This window comes from Odontesthes bonariensis, chromosome 5 (assembly GCF_027942865.1).
Source record: "Odontesthes bonariensis isolate fOdoBon6 chromosome 5, fOdoBon6.hap1, whole genome shotgun sequence".
In the NCBI taxonomy this organism is placed as follows: Eukaryota; Metazoa; Chordata; class Actinopteri; order Atheriniformes; family Atherinopsidae; genus Odontesthes; species Odontesthes bonariensis.
In genome coordinates, this window is record NC_134510.1 from 19,009,117 (window position 1) to 19,033,430 (window position 24,314).

Sequence of the window (24,314 nt, forward strand, 5' to 3'; positions counted from 1 at the left end):
ACCTTTCTTTGCCTTTTTCTGAAGTTTCAGTGTGTCAGAGGACTTCTTCTTTATTTCCTGTCGAGCTCTTTTGTACTCTGTTCAAAGTAAACAACGTAAGAATGTCAACTAACTGCTTTAAGATGCATTTAATACAGTTTGATCACTGTTTTTGAGTGCGGTTACACTTTTTTATCCCACCTTTTGCATGGTCCTTGTCCAAAGTGTTGACACCTCGTTTCCACTCTTCCATCTGTTCCTGTAGAGGGTTGATCAGACCCTCCAGGAAGCACCTGTGAAAACAGCTAGAAAATCACTTCTGTTTCGAGTCAAGTTTGAAGAATTGAATTCATTGCATCAAATATTCGGACAGTTAAAAACAAAATGTGGTTATTTAGGTTCTTTAGCAGTCAATTTGAGATAAAACATCGGTTCCTTGAGTTAAAGGGCAAAGCCTTTGCTTCATTTGGAGTATTGGGACTTTAATAAAGAATAAAGTGCGAGGGAGATCAACCGTTTTAACACACAGTGCTGGGTTGCGTTTGTTACCTAAATAAAAACAGGAGGCAAACAACTCTGAGACTTGCAGAACTTACAGAAACACCCAGTCTGGCTTGTTTGCATGGCATGTAATCTTGTGTCAATCATTAACAGTCAGACGGTGAGAGAGAAAAAAAAAAGGCTGTCTGCATCTGATCGTGCGTCATTAGGAAGTAAGAGGCCTGCGCAGTCAAAGCTGCCAATCATTACCCAACTGTGTACATCTTCCGAGACATATTTGTGAATGTGTTTTAGAGGTTTAGTGTGAGAGGTGGACAGCTGCCGTGTTGATGCAAACTAAAATTAGACTTCTCCTTCTTGCAGACATCTCCACAAAGTGTGTGTCAGTGGGTGGTTGGTGATCACAGCCCCCATGTGTACAGCCCCTGCTATGGAGATCCAAATGGAATCTCTACTGAAATGCCAACAGAAAAAAATGAGCCCCTTGTCTGTGGAGTGTGGGTGGGTGTGGGGAGACAACGGTTTTGTGTGTGTGCGTCTTTACTGAGACGGTATGGATGCATGCGCTGCAGGCAAATTGCCTCTTTCCCAACATTCCACGACAAAAGTCACCCACACACCCAAAATATCAAAACATGGAGGTTACAACTGAAATATAAGCCATTTAGTCAGAGCTGAAGTGCAACAGTAGCAGATGGGTCAAAAATAACTTTGAATGTGTAATATTCCTTACATTGAGAACTGTTTGAGCTTAGCCTCTATGCTGCGATGTCTCATACACATCCTGGTCAATGCTGATCCAATGTCTCGAGTGCCTCCTGGAAGATACATGAAACGAACGAACGAATGAATGAATACACAAACATAGACATAAAGGTTTAATCACTTCTATTCATCTTTATAGGCAGATCTCAGAAATGGCAGGTCTCATGCGTCCAACTCAACTGGCATCTCTAGTCAAAGAAAAACAACATGGAGCACAGAAAGTATTGGCAGTGGTCCAACTACTTCATGAAAAAAAAATGTTCAAATGGCAGCAGAGCTCAAAAACAACCGGGCAGAGCGAGAAGCAACAACATCCAAGAACATTTGTCAAACTTTCCCCTCGGAATCTCTGATAAAAATAAGTAGAGAAATTCAATTGTGTCATTTTCTCATTAACCACTAACTCTGTTTTGGGGGACTTAACTCTCTCCAATTAGCTGCCCTCAAACGGTTTGCTGTGAAGATCAAGCAGCGTTTTGACGCGGCTGCATCAATCAGTAGGATCTCCTCTTATATGCGTAATGGAGAAAATCTTTTAGAGCAAACCTTAAATAGAGCATTGAAACAAATATTTGATTTTCCTCTTGCTCTTTGAAAATATGCATCTGCATGCACTGACTGGAATTCACTGGCTTTAGGACTAAAATCTAAAAAAAAAAAAAAAAAAAAAGCACTTTGGCAGTTATGTTAAAGTACAGTAATACAGCGATGGAAGGTTGGAATTGGAGCCTAGTAAATATCCTCGGGCTCCGTGTTGGATTCCTACACAAAGGTTAACTAAGCATCCTAATCCTAAGCAAGAGCCTGGCGTTGATTGACAGAACTATTGTCTCGCTGCTCAGTATGACAAGCTAGTTTCTCTGTGGGATCATTGTATGAATGTATGTCTGTGTATGTTAATTTGCTCTTCTAGTCGGCAGACAGGGGAACAAAGACCTAGTATTAAAATAGTATGGAGTTGTTGAGACATCCTGCCCCTGAGTATCAAAATCTGAGATCCTCTGTGCGTGCGTAATAATCTATACCAAAGGTAAAATCCCCTCCAACAGAGCAAAGTATTCTCCTGTCAGCAGAGATACACACAGAGCTGTCGCTCACTAACAGCCACCGACACCCAAGTTATCAACACACATTTCTCTTTGAGGCGGGAACAAAAGCAGAAATCCTGTAACTATCATTTGAAAATCACACTTTATGACAATCAAATGTATTTCAGGTTCAGATGGTTTCAGATATTACTCACGCCGTGTGCAATGTTTTTAGAAGTATGAACTGAGTAAATGGGCCCAAATTCAAGTAATTAACTAATCCTTTGGAGTATTTCATTCTTAAATTCACTCCGTAATGTCTGAAGAGTAGGACGTGAATTACTAAGTCATACGTAGGAGGAATCGTGCGAGTTCTAAAAAAATAAAGACAATGAGGCTCGAGTTCAGCAGTTTCGGAGCAACAAGTGCTTTCTTCTCATGATATAAATCAGGGCGCTAAAACGGTAAAGCATTTTTATTTGTTTTGCCATAGTTCAATGGGATTTCACCGCCTGTCCTGCTCTTTTAAAAGACCTCCATGTTAGCTCCATGTGTTTTTGACTGGTGAAGGATGAACAGAACAGAGGCAAACCCCGACACAGAGACACCAGCTGAAAGTGCATTAACCGATTCTCGATTTCAAATTAGAACACACATTTCAACAGCGGTTAATTTCCTGTCAGTCCCACTGAGCCCGGTGTTACTCCAATATTTGCCCTCTATCCATTCATTCATTTATTCAGTCCTCCTTTTCTCTGTGCTTGCTTTTACAGGGGGTGTGGCTATCACAAAGACCTTTCTGTTATACTACACCATAACGCTCATTCATTCCTGCGTTGACTTTTAGTCATCATATCCATCCATCCATATGGCTGTCTCTTACTGTGACTGCTTGTTATTCCAGAGGGTGTGGCTGATCGATGCCACACAGCCAAGCTGAGGGGAGTTAGTTTTTCATTAGAAAGTTGCATTTCATTAGGAGTTGAGGCGCAAGCTGTCAAGGAAAGAGTTTGGTTTCGGTTTATTATTAATTGGCCACAACTCCGACCGTCCCCCTTTAGATTCATTGAGGCACAAAATAAGAGAAGCACCATCTGCTCCTGGTTTGTCCACGTGCGCGCAGAAAGACTTTGTGGATTTAACTCCAACTTTAGTTGAAGAGCTTCAATGATTGTTAATTGTTCTTTTCAGAGAAGTGGGCCTTCAGATGTTGGTATAAATCAAAGTGTGTGAATGTTGCAGAGATGTTATCCGTCTCATGAGAATGTTCCATAGAACCAAGCCTTACATGTAAAACTCTTTGGACATTGGCAAAAAAAATCTAAATCGCTGAAGTATTTTGTTGAATTAAAAATAAATCAGCTTTAACAAGGTAGCAATATATAAACTTTCCCCAACTCTTCCTCTTTCTCACAGCTGTAGCTAGCCAGTGTGTCCTATTTGATTGTGAGTTACCATGGTTACTGTATACAATATGCGGGTGTTTTATCTGTGCCTACAACAATCTGGCTTGGACTCCAGTTGTTTAACTGTCTGCTTTGTGCTGTATGTTACGTGCCAAAGGTGGCAAAGATACGAGACTACACACCAGCATGTGACAATATTAGAACGTAACATCTTTGTTTTTTTTATTAACTTCTGATGGAATAAATCAGCGAATGTTTTTGTATGACAGATTTTTGGAAGTAACATTTTGTGCTTGCCTAACTTTGACACTCTGTGAGAAACATTCCAGTTAATTACAACATGACACATGTCACAGTGAAGATAATACTGACTGTAAGCATTTTGTCTCAACTACACATTACGTGCCGTTAAAAGAGCTGTTAGGCATTAGGAGCCTGCCAAAAGCAGATATCAAATCAATTTGTTCAGTTTGTGTTAACAATTGTTGCTCTAAGAATAGAGTGGCTGCTAATAAACAGCACATCGTCTACTTTGTCTAGCACTGAGTGACCCCTGGGTAGAAATAGCTGCAATGGCAGCACCAGTTGTCTCTGACACACAGGCAGACAAAACACTCAGAACGCAAGCTTTAACTGCCTCACAACCAGGATACACCACTTGTGTGTGTTTGTGTGTGTAGTGACATAACTGGCTGTCAGTAGGAATAGCTGATGTGTGACATGCTTATTTCGAAAGCCTGAAATTAATCCTCGCACCATCAACTTAACCGGTTGGAAACGCACAGATACACTCAAAGAAACTATAAACTCCATTATTTTTGTGGCGAATGATTAACAGACAAATTTCTATGAAGCTCGGGAGCCCTAACAACTGAGAAAATATGGCTAAATTAGTCATTAAATATTTCAAAGTATTTTGTCTTTTCAAAAAGCCCACAGAGAGGAATGGATATAAAACAATGAATAACATGGATGCATTTCAAGGTCTCTGTGGGTGTTCACCAATGCAAACTATTTCCACGAAGTGACTAAGTTGGACTGTAAACAAACAAGATATGTTTCCTGGCACAACTGTCAATGTGCCATACTAAGAAAGCCCTATTCCTCAAGCATTCAAAACAAAGTCTCACAGTTTCTGATATTCAAGCCTTCTGTGGGAGCTTGAGTCCAAGGAGTCATTGGGGACATTTGTGGCAGGGGTGAGAGTTTCCTTTCAGTATGTGTGTGCAGACACAAGAGTGAGAAGGTGAGAGATAAGATGGCAATTTATTGTCAATTTGCCAAGTCCGTCTGTCCTCAACCCCCTTCGAGGGTGTTCCTTGGAATGTGGCACTGTGCTGACAAAGAGAGTGTCTGTGTGTGTGTGTGTTTCTGCACTTTGTATAGAGTGGGAGCATTAAGGAGGACAGATGCCATCTAAAACCATTAATTATGAGGGCATAAACGCAGCAGGAGGGAATATGATACAGTATGATTCTCTGCTATAAGGTTGCCACTTAAACTTGCAGTAAAAACTGAACTATGAAACAACAGGGCTTTATCTAATCAATAATAGCACATACTCAGGTCTAGGAGTGCTATAATCAGGACAAAAAACATAATGCATCCTCTTGTCTTCCAATACAGAAATTAAACGCAGAATGCATAATGCTTATAATTAGAAAAATACACTGACATTGGTCTATTTTTTTCAGAAGATAACTACAAGAACACATGTGGATTTTTAAACAGATTTGTGCTCAACATTAAGAGGATGGAGGGAAATCTGATCTGGAGAGAGATTTACACATGATTTGGGGAGGAGAAAGAGGAGTTAAGTGAAGGAATGGCCGAAAGGTGAATGGTTATGTATCTATATACGTTCATATAAAAACAGAAGAATAAGAGGGAAAGAGCAGGCAAAGAGAAACGGGTAAAAGAGTAGAAAGAGAAAGTTTGCGGGGGAGGGTAGTTTTTAGGTGTAGATCAAAGAGCTTGGCTAGCCACAACCAACTCTGTGCATGGGCACCAGATGGTTGTTGTTAACTACGGGCCAGTGGTTACACAGATAAGAGACTGAGGACCATATACAGCTGGATACACACACACACATATATTCTCCCAGATGGACAGAGGTAAGGCGATCTGTTCAGCAGCTAATTAGAGATCTGGAGAAAACATGAAAGCTCTCTACATTAAACCAGCTAAATTTAAATTTTCCTGCTTCATGCTAGTTCTTTTAGTTCATCAAACCAGATGACATTTTGTCGAAATGATGATCTTCATCTGTACATCTCCGTACCCCCCCAAAACAGATAGTTTCAGAACTCTGTTCCACAGAAAAATGCAATGAATTTGCTTGTTTTTTCAATGAAAAAAATCAAATTTATAAGGCTAAATATCAACATAAATGAGAAAAATAATAAAATGACGCAATCCTTAAAACCACCTAGGAATCAATCAACTATGATGTCAGAATTCAATACAGTTAACCAAAAAACCATAGAAGAAACAGTCCAGCATCTTAAACCATCAACATCCTGTCTTGACACAATGCCATCTGACTTCTTTAAAACTATTGTAAGCTCAGATTTGCAGCAAAAAATAAACTGCTCACTTCAATCAGGCATGTTTCCTAAACCCTTAAAAGTAGCTGCCATCAAGCCACTCCTAAAAAAGACAACATTGGATGCTTCCATTTTAACCAACTACAGACCCATCTCAAATCTTCCTTTTATAGCCAAGATTATTGAGAAAGTGGTTTTTAATCAACTCAGTAACTTCTTGAACTCCAGTGGACTCCTTGACAAATTTCAGTCAGGCTTCCGACCTCACCACAGTACAGAAACGGCTCTTATTAAAGTGGTAAATGACATAAGGTTGAACACTGACTCAGGCAAGGTGTCAGTTCTGGTCCTGTTGGATCTTAGTGCTGCATTTGACACTGTGGATCACAGTATACTGCTGAACAGGTTGGAAACCTGGGCAGGACTCAGCAGGACAGTCCTAGAATGGTTCAGGTCCTACTTGGAGGAGCGGAGTTATTTTGTGACCATTGGAAGTAATCAATCTGATCGAGTGGCTATGACATGTGGAGTTCCTCAGGGGTCAGTTCTTGGACCCCTTCTGTTCACCTTATACATGCTGCCTCTGGGTCAAATTCTGAAGAACTCTAAAGTCAACTACCACAGCTATACAGATGACACACAGATATATCTCGCACTGTCTCCAGATGACTGCAGTCCTATAGAGTCATTGAGCGACTGCTTAGAGCAAGTCAAAAAGTGGATGAACCAAAATTTCCTTCAGTTAAATCAAGAAAAAACTGAGGTCATTGTGTTTGGCAACAAAGAGAAGAGGTTTGCTGTCAGTAAACATCTTGAGTCACTGTCTCTAGAAACTAAAGACCAAGTCCGGAACCTCGGCGTGCTGATAGACTCAGACCTGACCTTCAACAATCATATCAAATCAGTCACCAAATCAGCCTTTTATCAACTTAAGAACATATCCAGAATTAAGGGTTTCATGTCCCAAACAGATCAGGATAAGCTGATTCATGCTTTCATCTCCAGCAGACTTGACTACTGTAACGGTCTTCTGACTGGACTCCCCCAAAAGAGTCTCAAACAGCTGCAGCTCATTCAGAACGCTGCAGCCCGAGTTTTAACCAGAACAAAGAGATCACATCACCCCAGTTCTCAAGTCTTTACATTGGCTACAGATACAGAATAGATTTTAAAGTTCTGCTACTCGTTTACAAATCACAGGATGGTTTAGGTCCAGAATACATGAATGACATGCTAGCAGAGTATAAACCCAGTAGAGCTCTGAGATCTGCTGACTCAGGTCAGATAGTGGAGCCCAGAGTTCAAACTAGACACGGTGAAGCAGCTTTTAGCTGTTATGCTGCACACAACTGGAACAAACTACCAGCAGAACTGAAATCAGCCACAACTGTAAGCACTTTTAAATCCAGGTTAAAAACATTTCTCTTTCGGTGTGCTTTTGGTTGAGTTTATATCTTTCTTTTTCCCCTCTTCTTTGATTGCTTTTAACTGTGTTTTTAATTTTTATTCTATTTTTTTTCTCTTTAAATTGCTGCTTTATGCTGTTCTTTTAAATGCCTTGTATTTATGTAAAGCACATTGAGTTGCCTGTGGTATGAAATGCGCTATATAAATAAAGATGCCTTGCCTTGCCTAGTTATAGCCCCTTTCAGACATCCATTCACAGTTATGTCCAAATTGTCAGACTCACTGGTTTTTCCTACCATTATTCATTGTTATTGTAAGGAAATTTTTTCCCCCATAACGTTTAGCGATATGACAATGCTGCATGTTCTGTAGGTCCAGTCAAAAAGCCGAGCTGCAGCCTCGTCACTCTCACTAAGTTTATATGATGTTTGGCAAAGAAAAAACAAAGTGCTCGTCCTGCTATAACCACACTACTAAATATGTGTTAGCATGCAAGTGAGGCTGAACTCCATATAATGGGGCACAGATTGGGCGAGACGGCTCTGGGCATGCTTCACAGTTGCCACTCCAAGCTTCTTTGACCCAGAAGTAACAGACGAAGCTGGTGATGGACCGTAACCAAAAGCGACAGCATGCATCTCATTTGTAAATTTAAAAAAGAATGAATGAATGAATGAATGAACAAATAAATAAAACGTACAGCAGGTACAAAATGCACAGATGTGACTATGTCCGACTCAACACCCAACATGGTATGGATTTACAAGCTAAAATCATTCGTCAAGTTCTTTCAGTTCAACTGGAAAAAGTCCAATACAAATAAGCCCAAAAAGGAGCTTGCTGCCACCTATCATAACAGAGTTGAGCATACATCGACAGCAGACAACAAAGAAGGAGCAGAGACAAAGAACGCAGGTTAAGGTAAAAGGCACGTGTGTGAGGACACGTGCGTGTATTCATGTCCGAGCAGCGTTCTTATGTTTCATCCTCTGAATAATCTACATTCTTCAGGGAAAAAGACTTCTACAAAGAGATAGAGACGGACTAATGAGCCGTTTGAAAGCTGCACCTTAGATGTCACTTTCGGTTTGACGAAGTTTGTCTGCTTAAGAGCCATATGTAGTAGCTACATAGCATCAATGTGTGATAGCATTGTGCCATTAGGACATGTCACTCTTATATGAATGTTTCTCACAGTTTATTTTTTGTCTTTCCATAAAATGGAGAAGATTAATGAGACTACTGCGCTGGCACAGTACAGAGAATCTTGTGCGTACCTGTCACTAACTATTAATGAACACTGTAGTAGTTTCCCTATTGGGGAGTGCAAAAGTCCAGGTAAAAAAAATCCAAATGACCAAAAAGAAAATCAGAACTTTTCTTGTTTAAATAGATTTTTTTTCCATATAAGAATTTAGAATTTCGACTCCACCATGGGCGCCCCTGAATGCAACGTGAGTTTAATCACCATTCCATACTCATTTATGGAGACACTTTTCAAATTGGAAAAGTAGCTTTTCAGATAAGAAAATACATGAATCTTGTCAACACACACATACACAAAAACACACAAAGCCCTAGCTGAGCAGTTGGCATGGCCAGATTGAGCCACCCACACATTACAGATACAGGCTGGCATTTCATTCACAGATTTAGTGTCTACGCTGTCAGCCTGTTAGGATACTGTTATTATCACATTACATAGAGAATTTTTAAAATTTTTTTTAAAAAGTGGCAGATAAATCTGGGAATTGACGGAGCTAGAGGAAGAAGTCCATGTATGTATGAAATAATGAGTCGCTCATAAAAATCTTAGTACACCAACCAATCCATCAACTTTTTATATTATTCATTTTATGCAAAGGCAACAAGGAAAGCAAAGTGCTAAAAACAATGCCAACTGTTATCCATCAGCTGGCATTAACTCAATGGCCAACCTGTTCATAATCTATTCCATTAGCTGGCCTGGCGTCCTTGGGAACTGTGATCGCCACTTTATTCATCAGAAGTTGCTGACAGAAAGTCAGCCTGTCTGTCTTGTGTTGCCTGCCCACACGCACAAACACACACTCACCAGTCAGCATGTCTAGCCCCAATGAGCGCCGACACGTACGACATGTGGGCGAGCCAACACACACGCACCTGCTGTAGTGTGACGAGTGCTGACACTGAAAAACCCTGGACTGTCTGACTATAGTTCCCAACAGCTGCCGGGCATGGACGGGAGAAGGGAAAGAGAGAGGAGAGGAGCAGGAGATGAAGAGACATGGTGACAACTGTTTTCAGATACTGTCTTTTCTTTTAGTGGATTGTGAACGTGTTTATTCACCGTGAGACAGTATCTGCCACGGCTACAATAGATATTGGCATCACAGCAACAATATTACTGGTGCTATATGAATTCAATTAGCTTTTTAGAGTTCATGAAGGTCCCAAAAGTAAGAATGCAAAACAGTAGGACTCACTTTATGGAAACTCACTTTATGGAGATGAATATGGAAGCAGACAGTTATACGGTTGTTTTTTTTCTAGCTTCTATAGAGAAGACTAGAAAGAGTAGCTGCTACAATTAATAACAAAATAAACATTTTAAAGAATGAACAGAAAAGATATCGTTTCAACACTCAAAACAGTCAAATTCAACAGTAACAGTGCTGACGAGTATCACATAATGCAAATATGCTATTTAAACAATCGGTATTTTGGTGCATCATTAGAATTGAGACGTTTAACAGCTGGAAGAAATAGTAGCTGCTACTATTAATAACAAAATAAACATTTATGATGAAATCTACTGACAAATAACAGCTGCAAGAGATAACGAATACAGATAAACCCACGATGTTATGCCAGTGCATCACAGAAATAAATGCTCGCCTTTGAATGTCTTGTGAATGACAGCTGGAAGTGTAGGTTGATGAAAATATTGATCTATATGGTCAATAGGCCATCAAAGTGCCATGTTGCACCACAGCTTACAGCCCCACCAAGACATTTAGAATCCCTATACAAAAACCCCAAAGTCTTTGCGTGATTTGTAGCTGGGAATGTGTGTCAGTGTGCCGCTGCAATGCAGTGAAATGCATCCTGAATAGTAATGCATGACTCGCATTACCCTTCCTTCCCTTTACATTGTTGACCCTTTCTCAGGGGCAGCAGAATCTTGTCCGATCTGCACTCCTCTATTCTCCTCGCGTGGCTCTGTTTTTCCTCCCTCGTTCAGTACTGATGTGCTTTTTTTTTTCTTCTGAAATCTTTTCTGTCTTTCCACTCATTTGTCCTCTTTCTTTGCTTCAATTACCTTTCTGCATCCTGTCATATCTCACCTGATGTAGAGAATAAAAAAAAAAAAAAAAGAAGTGAAATGATCCTTGAGGGATGTATGAAGTAATGATCTAGGAGTATTCTGGGACTTCTCATGAAACTGGACTCTAAATGGAGCTGAGTCCTTTACCAGTGACTGTGCTAGTGTGCCACTTTAGTGCTTCTGTTTAGTATTCTTTCGGAGCCTGAATACAAACGAACCCTGTATAAAATTAGAAATACTGTCCTCTCTCACAGGAAGGATTTTTTGGTGTCAATGTGGGTGTGAAGGGGTGATGAGAAAGGAGGAGAAATCCTAGACATGACAAAGGAAAACAATAGAGTACGACTGTATGCTACTTTTGTGTGGCTCTGCAGTGTTAATGCTAATGAGGTCTTGAGGCTGCAGATAAAGAAGAAAAAGATAGCCAACAAATGAAGCCCCTCTCATTTGAACGTCATCAAGCTACTGTGTCAATACCTTCCTCCCCTATTATTCTCCCTCGTTTGGTTTCTGCCAAACAATGCTGTGTCACGGATGGATACTAAAGCAATGGACGATAAACAATTAAGATAACACAACCGCGCACCCCGTGTCTACAAAAAGGCAGCATCATCACTTTCTGTGGTCTGCTATGTGGGTTATTTTTCCATCCAGTCAAGTCGTAGCGCGTCTACGTGCAGTCAAACACAGGCCTGAGACACAGACGTGTTGTAAAATAGATTGAAAAAGCAATAGAGTTGCTGCAGACAGCAGAAAAACTTAGGCGATTTATTTCGATCGTATTCCTTTCATACAATTGTTTAAGCTGTTATGTCGGCACTTGTTCTATAATGCCCTTCTGTTTTTGTTTAGATTTCTTTTTTTTTCCTTAATGTACCGTCCTGCTGCTCCCAGCCCCCTTGTCTCAGATGTTTGTGTGCGAGTAATGCCATATTGTTATCACAGTCTCCGAGTTAATCCAGTCAATAAGCAGCTGGCTGGTTCAATGAGCGGTCAAAGTCAAGACTAAAATAAACGCCCATCGAGGAGCAGAGAATATGCCATGGGAAACTACGTGAGGATTACACGGACTGTATCTTTGCAAATGCAGCAGATATGTGTCCTCCGATATTGACGTTGTCTTTAAGCTGTGCACTTCTGGAACACCCGATTTTCTTCTGGAGGAGAACGTTTGAAACAAAATATCCAATGCGGGATGTATTGGGCAGCTTAACAAGAATACACAAACTTGCAGGCTGTATGACTCTTACACAGAATATGCTTACATTTTTGCATCATTGGCATCCATCAACCATTCCCTAATGGGGGGGTGCTAGCATAATGTTGTGCTAAGAACATAACAGCTTAACAGCACATATACGTCTGCTGCCCAGACTGACCAATTGAAGACAGCAATAAGGGGATTTAAGCATGTCATGAGATGGCCATAAGGAGAGAAAGAAAGAGAAAATAGATTACCCTAGAGCCCTCCCTTGCTCTTTTCTGGGCTGTGGTGCCCCACTTTCTTTCTAATCTTCCTTTTCTGGTCTGACACATATTTTACACACAGAGAGACAGAAGGAATTTACAAGGATCTCTAGCAATGAACTAAATAGATTGGTTATTTTGGTGCTGATAACCTGATTTATGGTATGCACTACACAGAACAGAGAAGCAGTGGCAATGATAGCTTCGACCTGAAAACAAACAAACTAGGAATCCAACCTATATAAAAGCTAACCTTCAAAACATTACTCTTGCAATTTCATTGGACTTATGAGACACTTTCTGTTGCCAGCATATGGTCAGAACGTGCAAAAAGTCTGATGCCATAGTGAATCATTTACAGCAACGAGGGCAGAGGTTCATATTTACACCGTAATGTCTGAATAAACTAAACAGGGTTCGAGGCATGTGTGTCTTATGCAAGAGTACAAAGTTCACTTCAGCGAAGAAAGGTGTGCAAATGAGATGTTCCACATCAAATGACCTTAGATGCGACTATCATCAACTATGACAAATGCAGATCTGAATGCAGATCCAACAGCAAATTTAAAGGGGAAAAAAAACTAAAACTAAAACTAAAACGGAGGAGTAGAGAATTCAGTTTCAGCAGGGCGGAGAAGGTCTACCCACACTTAATTCCAACCTTGGAGACACGGGCTCTTAGAAATTCATTTGAAAAGACATGAAGTAATTAATACTGTCAAGACACGTGTGAGAGACCAGTACAAAAAAAACAAACAACACATTTTCTTTTAACTTAAACAAAACAACATTATTACAAAGAGTGGTGACCAGCTTGTGAGAAATGTTTATCAGAAGAATAAACTCAAAATTTATTCACTTTTTACCAACATGTCTGTGCATCAGATGGACTAACACCACTGCCAAAAGCTGTGTGTTCAAACCTTCAGCCTTTGTCTGCACGTAAGAAAAGATATCGTTTCAACACTCAAAACACAGTCAAATTCAACAGTAACAATGCTGACGAGTATCACATAATGCAAATATGCCATTTAAATGATTGGTATTTTGGTGCATCATTAGAATTGAGACGTTTAACAGCTGGAAGAAAACAATTAGAATTGGGATGAATCCTAACATATGCAATGGTCTGGAACAAACAGTTTGGGCATTAAAGGGATTTGAAAGAAATAAAATGCAACAAACTACCTAACTTACCACTTACTTAAACCGAACAGGACATCAGAAATATCTACGACGTCTGGCTTTTAACCCTCTGCACTCAGCATGTGAACGTGCCTGTGACCTTTCCTTTGCCTGTAGGGAGGGAGACCGAGAGGCCTCCAGTCTGTGAGATACTGGTGATAATTTAAACCAGAGACACGCTAGAGAGACAGAACTGTTTGTCAGAGCAACACAACTCTGCCTTGTTAGCAATAATGACCACCAGATTACATCTACCATGTGTACGTCTGAGCCGCTGCATGTATTTGTGCATGAGTGTGTGTACTTGTGTATGTGTGAGAGACCCCCTGTAAAGACAAAGACTCAGTGACGGGACTTCCTCTGCCCCAATCTCACCCCCCACATCCATTTACCCGACCGAGTGCACACACTTCACACAAACGCATCATTCATGCAGCATTTTATGATGTATGTGCGGCATGATTGGGAACAATTCAGGCTAAAGGCTCACTAAATCAACGTGCTGAGCAAGCCACTTTTATGGACTGGACTTAACCATAATTTACCCATCTATCAACCAGAAGAATAGCTATATTACATCTCTCACTCAATGGTGAAGTTAATAAACGCAATGAAAGAGCGTTGTATGATATATGGAACTTCAAATGAGGAATTTAACACGTACACAGAAAATAACATCTCGCTAAAATCAAAATTATGGTCTCTCGCTGTACTCGTGTGGCATATTTGTGGTGTTTATGCAAATGTGTGGCTGTTCCAATGCATTCTCAAGTATGATACTTCAGTGTTTGGACAGCCTGAGCACACACACCTTTTAATTTCTTTTTCTCATCAGAATTTGGCTCCGTCTCTTGTTATTCTTTGCACGCTCCTACATCTTCTTCTGTGTCCTTGAGGGGGGTTTCAGCAGTAGAGAAAGTCTCTCGTGATGAACAGAAAAGGGCTCGGTGCCGCTGTCACTGAACAGCTGTATATACACCTGTCTCTGACAGCCTCAGTACAGACAGAAGGTGTGGTTGCAGATGGAAAAGAAAGAAAAAATGAAGGAGAAAGGGGAATCAACGAGGAGACGATTCAGAACATTCAAAGGGAGAATGGTGAGCAAGTTGATGGCCACAGTGACTTATAAGTTGTCTTGGTATTAGCTGTTGAAAGCTTCCGTTCCATTTAGTTCACTTTCTGCTTTTTAGGTGCAATGAGTCTTTTAGGCTTCGCTGTAGGGGTCTCCAAAGCCTTACAATAATAACATTTCCTGGGGCCTGCCAAATCTTCCTGTTTAATATATGGACTAACCAAGAGCTTAAAAGGCATGCTCTGAGGGTGAATTATACCATCTATATGAAACACAGTGTGAGCCAACGTGTGTGCAATATGGAACAAAGGCAGGCAGTGTTGGCTCACAGCCTGGCTGCTGGGTTGTGGTCTTGAGTTTATGTGTTCGATGTCAGAAGACAAACACATACCTTTGTGAGCTGGACACGCATAAACCAGTGCCTTAAGAGTAAACAAATTAGCACACACACACACACACACAGAAATAGATGCAAATAACACACATAAACACATGCACACATACAACGTATCTGTTCAAAGACAATTCATGTCTAGACACCGAGCAGACAAGGCTGGGTTCCCTTAGTTTATCAGGATCATACATTAGCAAACAGAAGAGATGTCATCAGGAAATGTTGCAACAGAAAATTAGTGACTGTTAATAAAACCACTGAGATCAACAAGGCTGCGTTTGCAACATGCAGCCATTTCTTCACTGCTGTTTCTGTCATGGACAGCATCCAAAGCCCACTAATGGCAGACTCCACATTAACTGAAGCTAACAGAGAGAAATTCCATGTGAAATAGTTGATCCTTGAGATGGAATTTTAAGAAAATTCGTATAACAACGGGTGTTCCCTGTGAATATTAAAGAGTATGCTCGAGTCAAGATAAAAGTAATCAATGAATCGTCTCAACCCTTAATAGAGCTCCTGAGGTGTGAAAGTAAGGAGGACTTTTAAGGCCTCTGTATGCTACTCTGTTGCTATCCGTCAGTCCGACTCCGTGGTCACGCAGAGGCTATTAAACCTTTCGAAGTTCTCCGTCGGGATGTCGGATATGCAAGGCAATTCACCTCCCGATCAGTAGGCGTCGCTAGGTTAAACGACCTAATCTCGCGACGTCTATCGTGAAAGTCGTCTATTGATTGTTTACCTTCCGGCTCCGTTCCACTCCTCACAGCGAACGATGGCGACCGAGAGAGAAAGACTGTTGTTGGAGTTGGAGCTTATTGATTTTTAAATGGAAATAATTTTGAACAAATGCTGACTGGCACACAGTAAACTCTTTAAAAAATGGCAGTGTTGTTGTTCTGAGAGGAAGGAGCTAAACCGGAAAAGTGATTCCGGAAATTATGTTGTTAGCCGATCAATCACAACCCTTGCGGTCTCCGTCAGTCTCCTTCTCCTCGATAGATGGATAGGAATTCCCAACACCATATAGTATCAAATACATTACAAACAATTTTAAATAAAATGGCTGGGAGAGGCGGTTCCCTTGGTCAACCAATCAAAGTCTTACGTCATACCTAGCGACAAGAGTTTTTGTCTTTTCCTGGCTCAGAGTTGCTCTGAGACTGGTGCTAAATAACTCTGAAGCCAAGACTTCAAGCAAGAAGTTTTTAAGCTAAGCTAAGAGCTCCCTGAGAGGATTCTTGACATTCTTATAAATATGGCCCCAGATGTGCACAAAATTGTACGAGTAATTCTTAAAGTTGATGGCATTTGCAATATATCTTACAACTTTGCAGAGACACCATTCAACTGGCATCCTTACTGTTGCTTGCCAGTTGCCATATGAACAGTCAAATACATTGTTTTTACTCAATCACTCTGAACAACATCAGAGCAAATAGCAAGTAACGTGGGACTCCTTTGAACATACACTCAGGCTTTGATTAGTGTTAAATATATTACGTGCCTTCCTCTCTTCTATTCCTTGACTTCCGTTTGTATGTTCAAAGATTATGTGAAAAACAAAAACAAGATAACCTCTTCAATGCATTGTTTTGCATCACCAAGGACTTTCAATTCAGGAGCACAGAGACACACGTCTGAAGCTCATTTGCCAGAGAAATGTGTTTTGAATTTGGCTTTGCATGCATGTCAGATGTTCCAAATCCAAAGCTCGCTGGTCGAACCGGGTTTATGTTTAAACAAAAACAGAGAGCAAATAGCCTTAACACCCACAAACACTTGTGCAGCCACATACTCCATGCACACAAACACATAGGATTCTCTGGAATTCTGACTCAAATGCACCTATGGGTGTGTTCTCAGCTCCTCTAAAAGCAAACCCATTTTCACTCTCCTGAAGTGGCCATTCCTTGACCCCTTTCTTCCACACATATGCAGAAATAACAGCTCACCAAGCGTGTCCCTTAACCATGACCAGATCAATTCGAACCCGAACCATGAAACTGTTCTTTCAGAAGACAGATACATTATAAAGCAGCTGGTTGAGACATAATCTTTGTTAAAACTCTGTTTTCTCTTTAGGACGCTTGAGAAATCAATTATCTGTGAGGGGAAAAAAGGACAGAGATAATTTTGTGCAAATAAGTGTGTAGAAGTCCATTTCTCCGTGAGCTGAGTGTGCATATACGAATACACATGGTTGAGCAAGCTCAAACTAGTCTGTGTGTGTGTGTGTGTGTGTGTGTGTGTGTGTGTCCGTGTGTGTGTATTTGACTCGTTGACTGATCAGTTTGCTGGTAGCAGTAATCTGTAAGATACCCCGGATGGGGTCAAGGTGAACAGCAGCAAAGAGTGGATTGAGTAAGAAGCACAGGGCTCGTCTACGGGATTGCATCTACCAGACAGGAAATGTGCACGGCCACGGCTAGTCTTGGATTGAAACTGGAAAAGAAGACAGAGCCCTCTCACAGAGGGGACTGAGACAGTGGGTTAGTTCAAGAACCGAAGGTTTTTCTGTAACAGAATCCAAGGCATGAACTGAAAGGGGCAAAGAGGAAAGGGCCTGATTTTTTTTTCATGGGAATGTATGGGGCTCTGTCCATAACAGAGCACACAGAGCATGCTTGGAGAAATAACCATAATACAGTTGGAATTCAATTAACGTCTGCTCTACAAAAGTCATGTGTTTAGTGGAATGGTGATCTTAGTATCATGTGCATGTTGGTTAATCTGAATGTTGGCCACACATACCTCTAATCAACCTTAAAGCATCAATTACACACACCTAAAAAGTTGAAAAGGCCGTTCATACATACATGTAAATCTGTTATCTACACCTGTACTACTGACAGGCACAGATAACAGATAGCAGATGTGACACCTTCTCCCTGGAACGGCAGAGGCGCCAAGTGCATTACCAGATGACTAGAAAGAGTGCAAGGTAAATCTTCAGAGACATCTGGGATTTACAACACCATTTCTCTGCGTAACTGGTGAACACCACAACATGGCACAAACAGCAGCTTAAATAATAACAGCAGTTTTGGCATTTCTCATGTCTTTTTGAAGTTGTACAGCAAAGTTATATCAAGTAGGGTCCTAGGATGGAAGCAGTCCACCTGGGACACCTTGTCAGCATTCTGATTCCTGTGGACGATTACATGTGATGTAATCATGTAAAATAATGTCGTGGATCTGTGCCTTCACTCTAATCCTAACAACATACCTGGACGTTTTTCTAACTGCACTGCTTCATGCATGGTTGGAAAGCTACCACGGTGATATAATGTATCCACACAGACATCTAAACAGCTGCTAAAGCATTCACAGACACCATTGTGATAGTTGCCAAAACAGCAAGTGTCTCCAAGAGCAAATTTTATCATGACACACACACACCCTGAAAATGATACCAGCCACGCTGTAACATTCGAAACTGCTGTGGGGGAAAAAAAAAAAAGATGCTTTGTGGCAAGTAGAAGCAAGCTGGCAAATATGGAACAAAAAAAAAAAAAAAAAAAAAAACTTTGAAAGAGCCCTTTAACCTGTTTGCTAGTATGGTAAAAATCAGTACAATAAGCTTTGTTGAAACACTCCTAACAATCATAATATACCCAATTTACACTATCATACCAACAGTATGATAGATTTACAGCTTACTATAGATTTGAATCAGAGATTTAGCATTGCATGTCTGTACTTGAGCACAACTTTAGAATTCAGCTCCATAAGCCTCAGTCTCCTACGTTAACCTAACATGCATGTCAAGGGGAGAGGCCAGGATTAGTTTTAGGCACCATTTATACGCACGCTATACTGCTTACAGTCAACATACCAGTGTTTGGACTTGGTCGTTTGTCTCCACTGGTTCCAGTGAAAAATCCATCTCTAGCTGCATTTCTGTAATCAATGCTAATTGCAAACAGATTAAGTCACCTGAGAGGCACATACGCGGGGGGGGGGGGCTTCAGCTGAATAGCTGCAATTATTGTGATAATGACACCTAGACTAAAATAAATGGAATAAGAGCCAGCCTTTTACCATACAGACAGGATATGTGTAAGCTTTGATTTCTCCTTTTCTCAACAGCTAAGCAATATTACAACCGTATCAGGACAATACAAGGACTAGCTTTTTAGGTCCGAGACAGATTCAAATGAGAGAAGGAATATTTACGTTGATCATTAAGTGGGCGAATGTAATTAAAGGATTAAAGTAATCATCACAACTAAAATCACAGTCAGGTATAATCTTTAATGTTCAAACCAATCTGGCATGTTTTAACATGCTAGCTTTGTGGCAGGTGTAAATTTCATTTCTACAGAGTCAGACTTGTCCAAAGAGAGTCAACGCTACAACCGCTGACAGAGCCATCGGGACTAATATTACCACAGAGGCACACACTTACATATACTATATGCACACAAACACACACACAATTCATGTAGAGACACAGAGTCCTAACAGCTGCCAACCCACATGTGGCCCAACCCATTATTTTTCCATTTTTTTATGACCGTTAATAAACTATCGTCCTTTGGGACGTGTGAGAAATTTAGTGGCGTTTCAGTGTGTGAGAACATCATTTTCAACATGCACCAACCACTCCTTGTATTCTTTTTACATAATCTGATAAATATGTCAGAAGTCATTCTTGTTCGCTCGTAAAGGTTGGTGATTCAAAGTACAAGCTCTGAAATATCTGAAAAGACTTTGGGATTTTAAGACATGTCAGTGGAAGACTCAAACTATGCCTTTAAGGATTTCTCATGACTAATAAACCTGTTTTTTCTGTTACCCATGTGACTGACAGGATGATGAGCAATCTTCCCTCAGAGCATCGGAAACAGACTGTAGAGTCAAGGTAGGTCCTATTGGCTTTTATCAATGTAAAAGCCCTTCACCAAAGTTAGTTTTAGTCCATGTTCAAAATAATATCATTGCAGCATTTTTAACTCACTGGTGACTGAAATGTCACCATCAGCTGTCATCTTCCTTACCTTCTCAGTCACTCTCACAGAGTATAACACTACAAAGTGGTAGTGTGGATATACAACACGTGAACACGGGGATGCACAGCTAATCGAGCTAAATGCAGACTACAGCCACACAGAAACAGACGCGAGTCTTCCTCGGCAAGGAAGGAAACTATGACGCATCGATAATTTGACACAAAACACAAAGAGAAGGGGATCCACACAGAAAATGAATTGATGCCTGATGAAACAAGGCAGAGGATTATTCTTCAGTGTAGCTGTTCTTTTGCCTTTTCTGCTCCCATGACCAGTTATCACTATTTCGTGGACTGAATGGGGCTTTGTCTCATATTTCACCAATGACCGGCACAGTTCCCAGTTTTTGGAGGGAGAGAATATGGGTCAGATTGACTAGCCGTGTTCTCTTCAGAACTTAAAAATGGGAAATAAAACAAATCAATCATTTTAAATTTGTCCCTAAACTTAAAAGGGAGGGATGCTAAATTTACAAATACATCTTGATGAACTTCATGTTCAGTACGTAATACTGTATGCAGGTTACGCTTATCTAAATAAAGTTGTACCCTGTTTAATGAGTGCAACTATTATCCAAACAGTTTTGTTTATTAGTGTTACTGGGCTGCGTCATCATCTGAGCACAGATGTAAACAGAGGCTGTACGGGCATCTTCTTTTCCATAGCGGTAATGGTGTTCATCATCACGGCTATTGTATGAATCAATGCAAGCCATTCCACTTGTTTAGTTTGACTAAGATTAACTGAGATCCCCATCCAACAAACATCACAAAAACATATTTTCCTGACAAAAGCTTTGTGCATCATGATGAAAGTTGTCAACAAGAGAGAAAGTAATCAAATCAACCAAATTGAATGCTTTTTTTTTTAGTGGTCTTGTTTCCTTCTAAGTTCCATCTCCGTAGCACTTTCAACTGTAATCTAATTGATGTAACTACCTAAAGATTTACAGCCTTGTTGGATAAGTATCACATTTTTTCTATCAGCAAATTTAAACACCTCTCGGTAGCAGCTTGTTTGGCTTCTTTTTCTCCAAGTCACTGAAGGCCATTGTTCTCTGTAGCCTGATGACCCTCAATCAAACCAGGCTAAAAACATGTTTAATCACTTGCACTTTCACATGAGTTTAAATCGAATAAAACGATTAGAGCATTTAGCGCAAACACCGTCACGCTGCTTCAAGGTAGCAGCAACTCCGTAGGTGCGCAACCTATTAGCCCGTTTGTGTAGTTGTACCGAGAATCAAAGAACAATGGAAAACAATAAAGGATTGTATTTGTGCATACACTGAGCACTGTAAAACTCAGTCATGTCTGAATCTGTGTACATAAAGATAGGAGGACAGAAGGTCAAAATACAAAGAAAAAGGAAGGGGACAGCCTTTCTAAGTGTTAGTTTTCCAAGTTGACTGCACAAAAATGATTTAGAAGCTTTAAGGGGATGTTTATTGTAAACTTTCTTAAAGGGTTAAGGAGTGAAAGGTGTTCTCGGGTTACTTTCTTGAGAAACCCACTGCTGACAGACACAGCCGAGGTTTCACTACGCTTTAAAAAAATGTCTAATCCATTTTGAAAACAGGTTGTGTAGCCACTGCTGAGCTATTCACGCTCAGCACCTTCTGCTAAAATAAACAGTGCTGCAAGGACAAAACAGAAAAAAAAACAAGACCTAAAACAACTGGATGAGAAAAAAAAAAGTACACTTGAGCTAGACTAAGATAGGGAAAAGAGGAATTAATTTACAACTGCATTAGATAAAATGCATTCAATGAAGAAACCATTGAGACATGTTGAGCAGAAAGACAAAAGCCATAAGAAGGTAGAAAAAAAGCAGGTTGAAGTACATCAAAGTACAAGTTCTAGAGCCCACTTCAATGCACTTCAGACTAAGAGGAGACGACAAATCACAAAGCGCTCTTAAAGGATGGAGAAGTAAAAAATCTTAACAAAAGAGAACTGAGAGAAACAGGCGATTTTAGCTGATCCTCTGCGTACGACAACACTTGCAACACACAAAGGGCCAACAGGTGTGTGTGCATTTCACTACAGCAAGTCATGTCTGAATCTGTGTCCAAAACAGCGAAAAAGACTTCTCGGATATTTGAAATTCGTCTTGGTTTCTTTCATCTAAACTTTGCCCACATGAAATTCCGGTGTGAAAAAATGTAAAAATGTGAGCTACAGCCTCATCGATTCTACACAATGAAATACTTTTTAATCATAGCTGCAGTCTGGTAAACGCAGTCATTCTTGCATCTTCATCCCCATTTCCATATCTGTAAAAGTCATCTAAAGACTGCAGTTTTATTGATGATTGTTAAGACTACATTACAATTACCTCAATCAATGATTATTCACTACAGTTGAGGCCAGAAGGCTGTTTCACATCAGTGTGCTTTACGTGATTGTAGCCACGCAGCTGAAACCCATTTTTCACCAAATTGAATTTTTTCCAACTCAAACAACTTTTATTATTATCGAAATCATAGCATTTTGCACAGCTTTGTGGTCCACTATAGCCATGGCTCATTTAACCTAAGTTAACAGTTGGCATGTGCTTTAACTTTAACAATGAATGTAAAAAGATTGAAACAGTGTTTGAATATAACTCATAAGGCCACTGAGCATGCCTGAAAGCTACCTCTACAACACCAATAAGGACACAGTGAAATGAAATCATTATGCATTCTGTATCGTGGTTTTTACTTCTTTTGGGCCCGAGTAAACCTAAAATCATCCGTGTTAAAAACTAGTCAAACAAAACTGGCATACAAGTGTGTTTAGGAAGAGGTTTATGATCAGGCTGGCCAAATGATTAGCCTGTGAAAAGAGTCTACGAGTGGATTTCATCTAGATACCTGGAAATGTGCCTCCATTCAAAGTCTGGCGGGTCTATAGATCAGCCTTTAAATCTTTATTACCACCAGTTTCTCAGAAGCTGCACAACCATACAAAGGCTGCCGACCTGTCGGTTGTCTTCAGCAAGAGCCTAAATATCCTTTGATATGCGCACTGCTAGATCTCTGTTTTTTTTTTTGTTTTATGGCAATAGATGTAGTTATTATTGTAATTTACAAAAACACTGGTTTACTTTATACTCTACTCTTCAAACGTATACCTGTGATATGCAAACACCAGATTTACGTGCAATTACAATGATTATGTCTGTGGGAAGCAGGCTAAGACTTGGAGGCACACGGGTGGACAGGAAGATGGAAACAATTTGAAAAAAATTAAATAAAAAAGGAGGTAAAACATTTTCCAACAACTGTATACAAACATTTGATGCCAAAGCGGCCTCATCCTTGGACACAAAACCACTTGGAGACTCTCTGAAAGTATATACATCACTACATATGCACAGATTGTGATATTAAATCATATACTTTACTATCCTAAAGAACCGTTACATTAAAGTTGAATCGTTTTGTGAGAAGAGTCGGTCTCAAAAGAGTTTGATTTGGTAAAAATGAGCTTGATGCAACTGTTACAGCAAAAATAAGGATTTTTCTTTTCCGTACAGCGATCAAGAGTTTATGGATCGATTAAAAAAAAAAAAAAAAAACCACCACACTTTTCATGTCTCTAAGCCACAAAGAGCTATGGTCAAATCAGAAAACACGTTTACCCCCCCCCCTTCCTGCCCCATAACTTTCCTAAATAAGAAAACTTTCTTTTAGGCTTTTACTTAAATAAGAGTTTGTACCTTTATCAATGCTTTTTCTCTCCAACAGACAGCGGTCATTAGCACCAATCAGACCCCTCTAAAGTACAGCCAAATCTTCTCATACCACCAGGGGAAAAAAAAAAAACAAGCGGTCGTATATCTGCAGGAAGGCATCCATTATGTGGATAAAGTGTGCACGTCAGTGCCCACATGTTTGACGCTATTACGGTTAGATCTAGTCTAAGTTTATGTTTAAACAATATCGGTATTTCCTCCAAGTAACATGTCGCCAAGTATTGGAAGGTTTGTTAAAGGCGTGAAAAAAGTCAAAGGTTTAGACGAACAGAAACAAAAAACAGAATTATACAACAGAAAGTAAAAATGATCTGCCAACCTGATAATCAGGACTCACTGTAATACTATCATGTAGTGTATTGTAAAGCCTGAGCATTGCAGCACAAAATGATGAGTTAGGTGTTTGTGTTCAGTATTGTGTCATACAATATGTAGAAAGAACAGGGAGAGAAAGTGATAAAAGAGCGTAGGAAAATGATGCAATGCTCTTCAGCTTTCTGA

The 24,314-nt window shown here is 40.2% G+C and overlaps 1 protein-coding gene across 5 annotated transcripts in view; it reads right to left on the reverse strand.

Moving 5' to 3' along the window:
* LOC142379821 (protein MTSS 1-like) overlaps nt 1-24,314 on the reverse strand; it is a 46,462-nt gene that overhangs the window by 14,609 nt on the left and 7,539 nt on the right. For all 5 annotated transcript variants that reach the window (XM_075465117.1, XM_075465116.1, XM_075465113.1 and 2 more), the window contains 3 exons: nt 1,214-1,298; nt 181-272; nt 3-77 (listed from right to left, as the gene is read on the reverse strand). In XM_075465117.1, the coding sequence (XP_075321232.1) occupies nt 3-77; nt 181-272; nt 1,214-1,298 (252 nt within the window). The remainder of the gene's footprint in view (nt 1-2; nt 78-180; nt 273-1,213; nt 1,299-24,314) is intronic.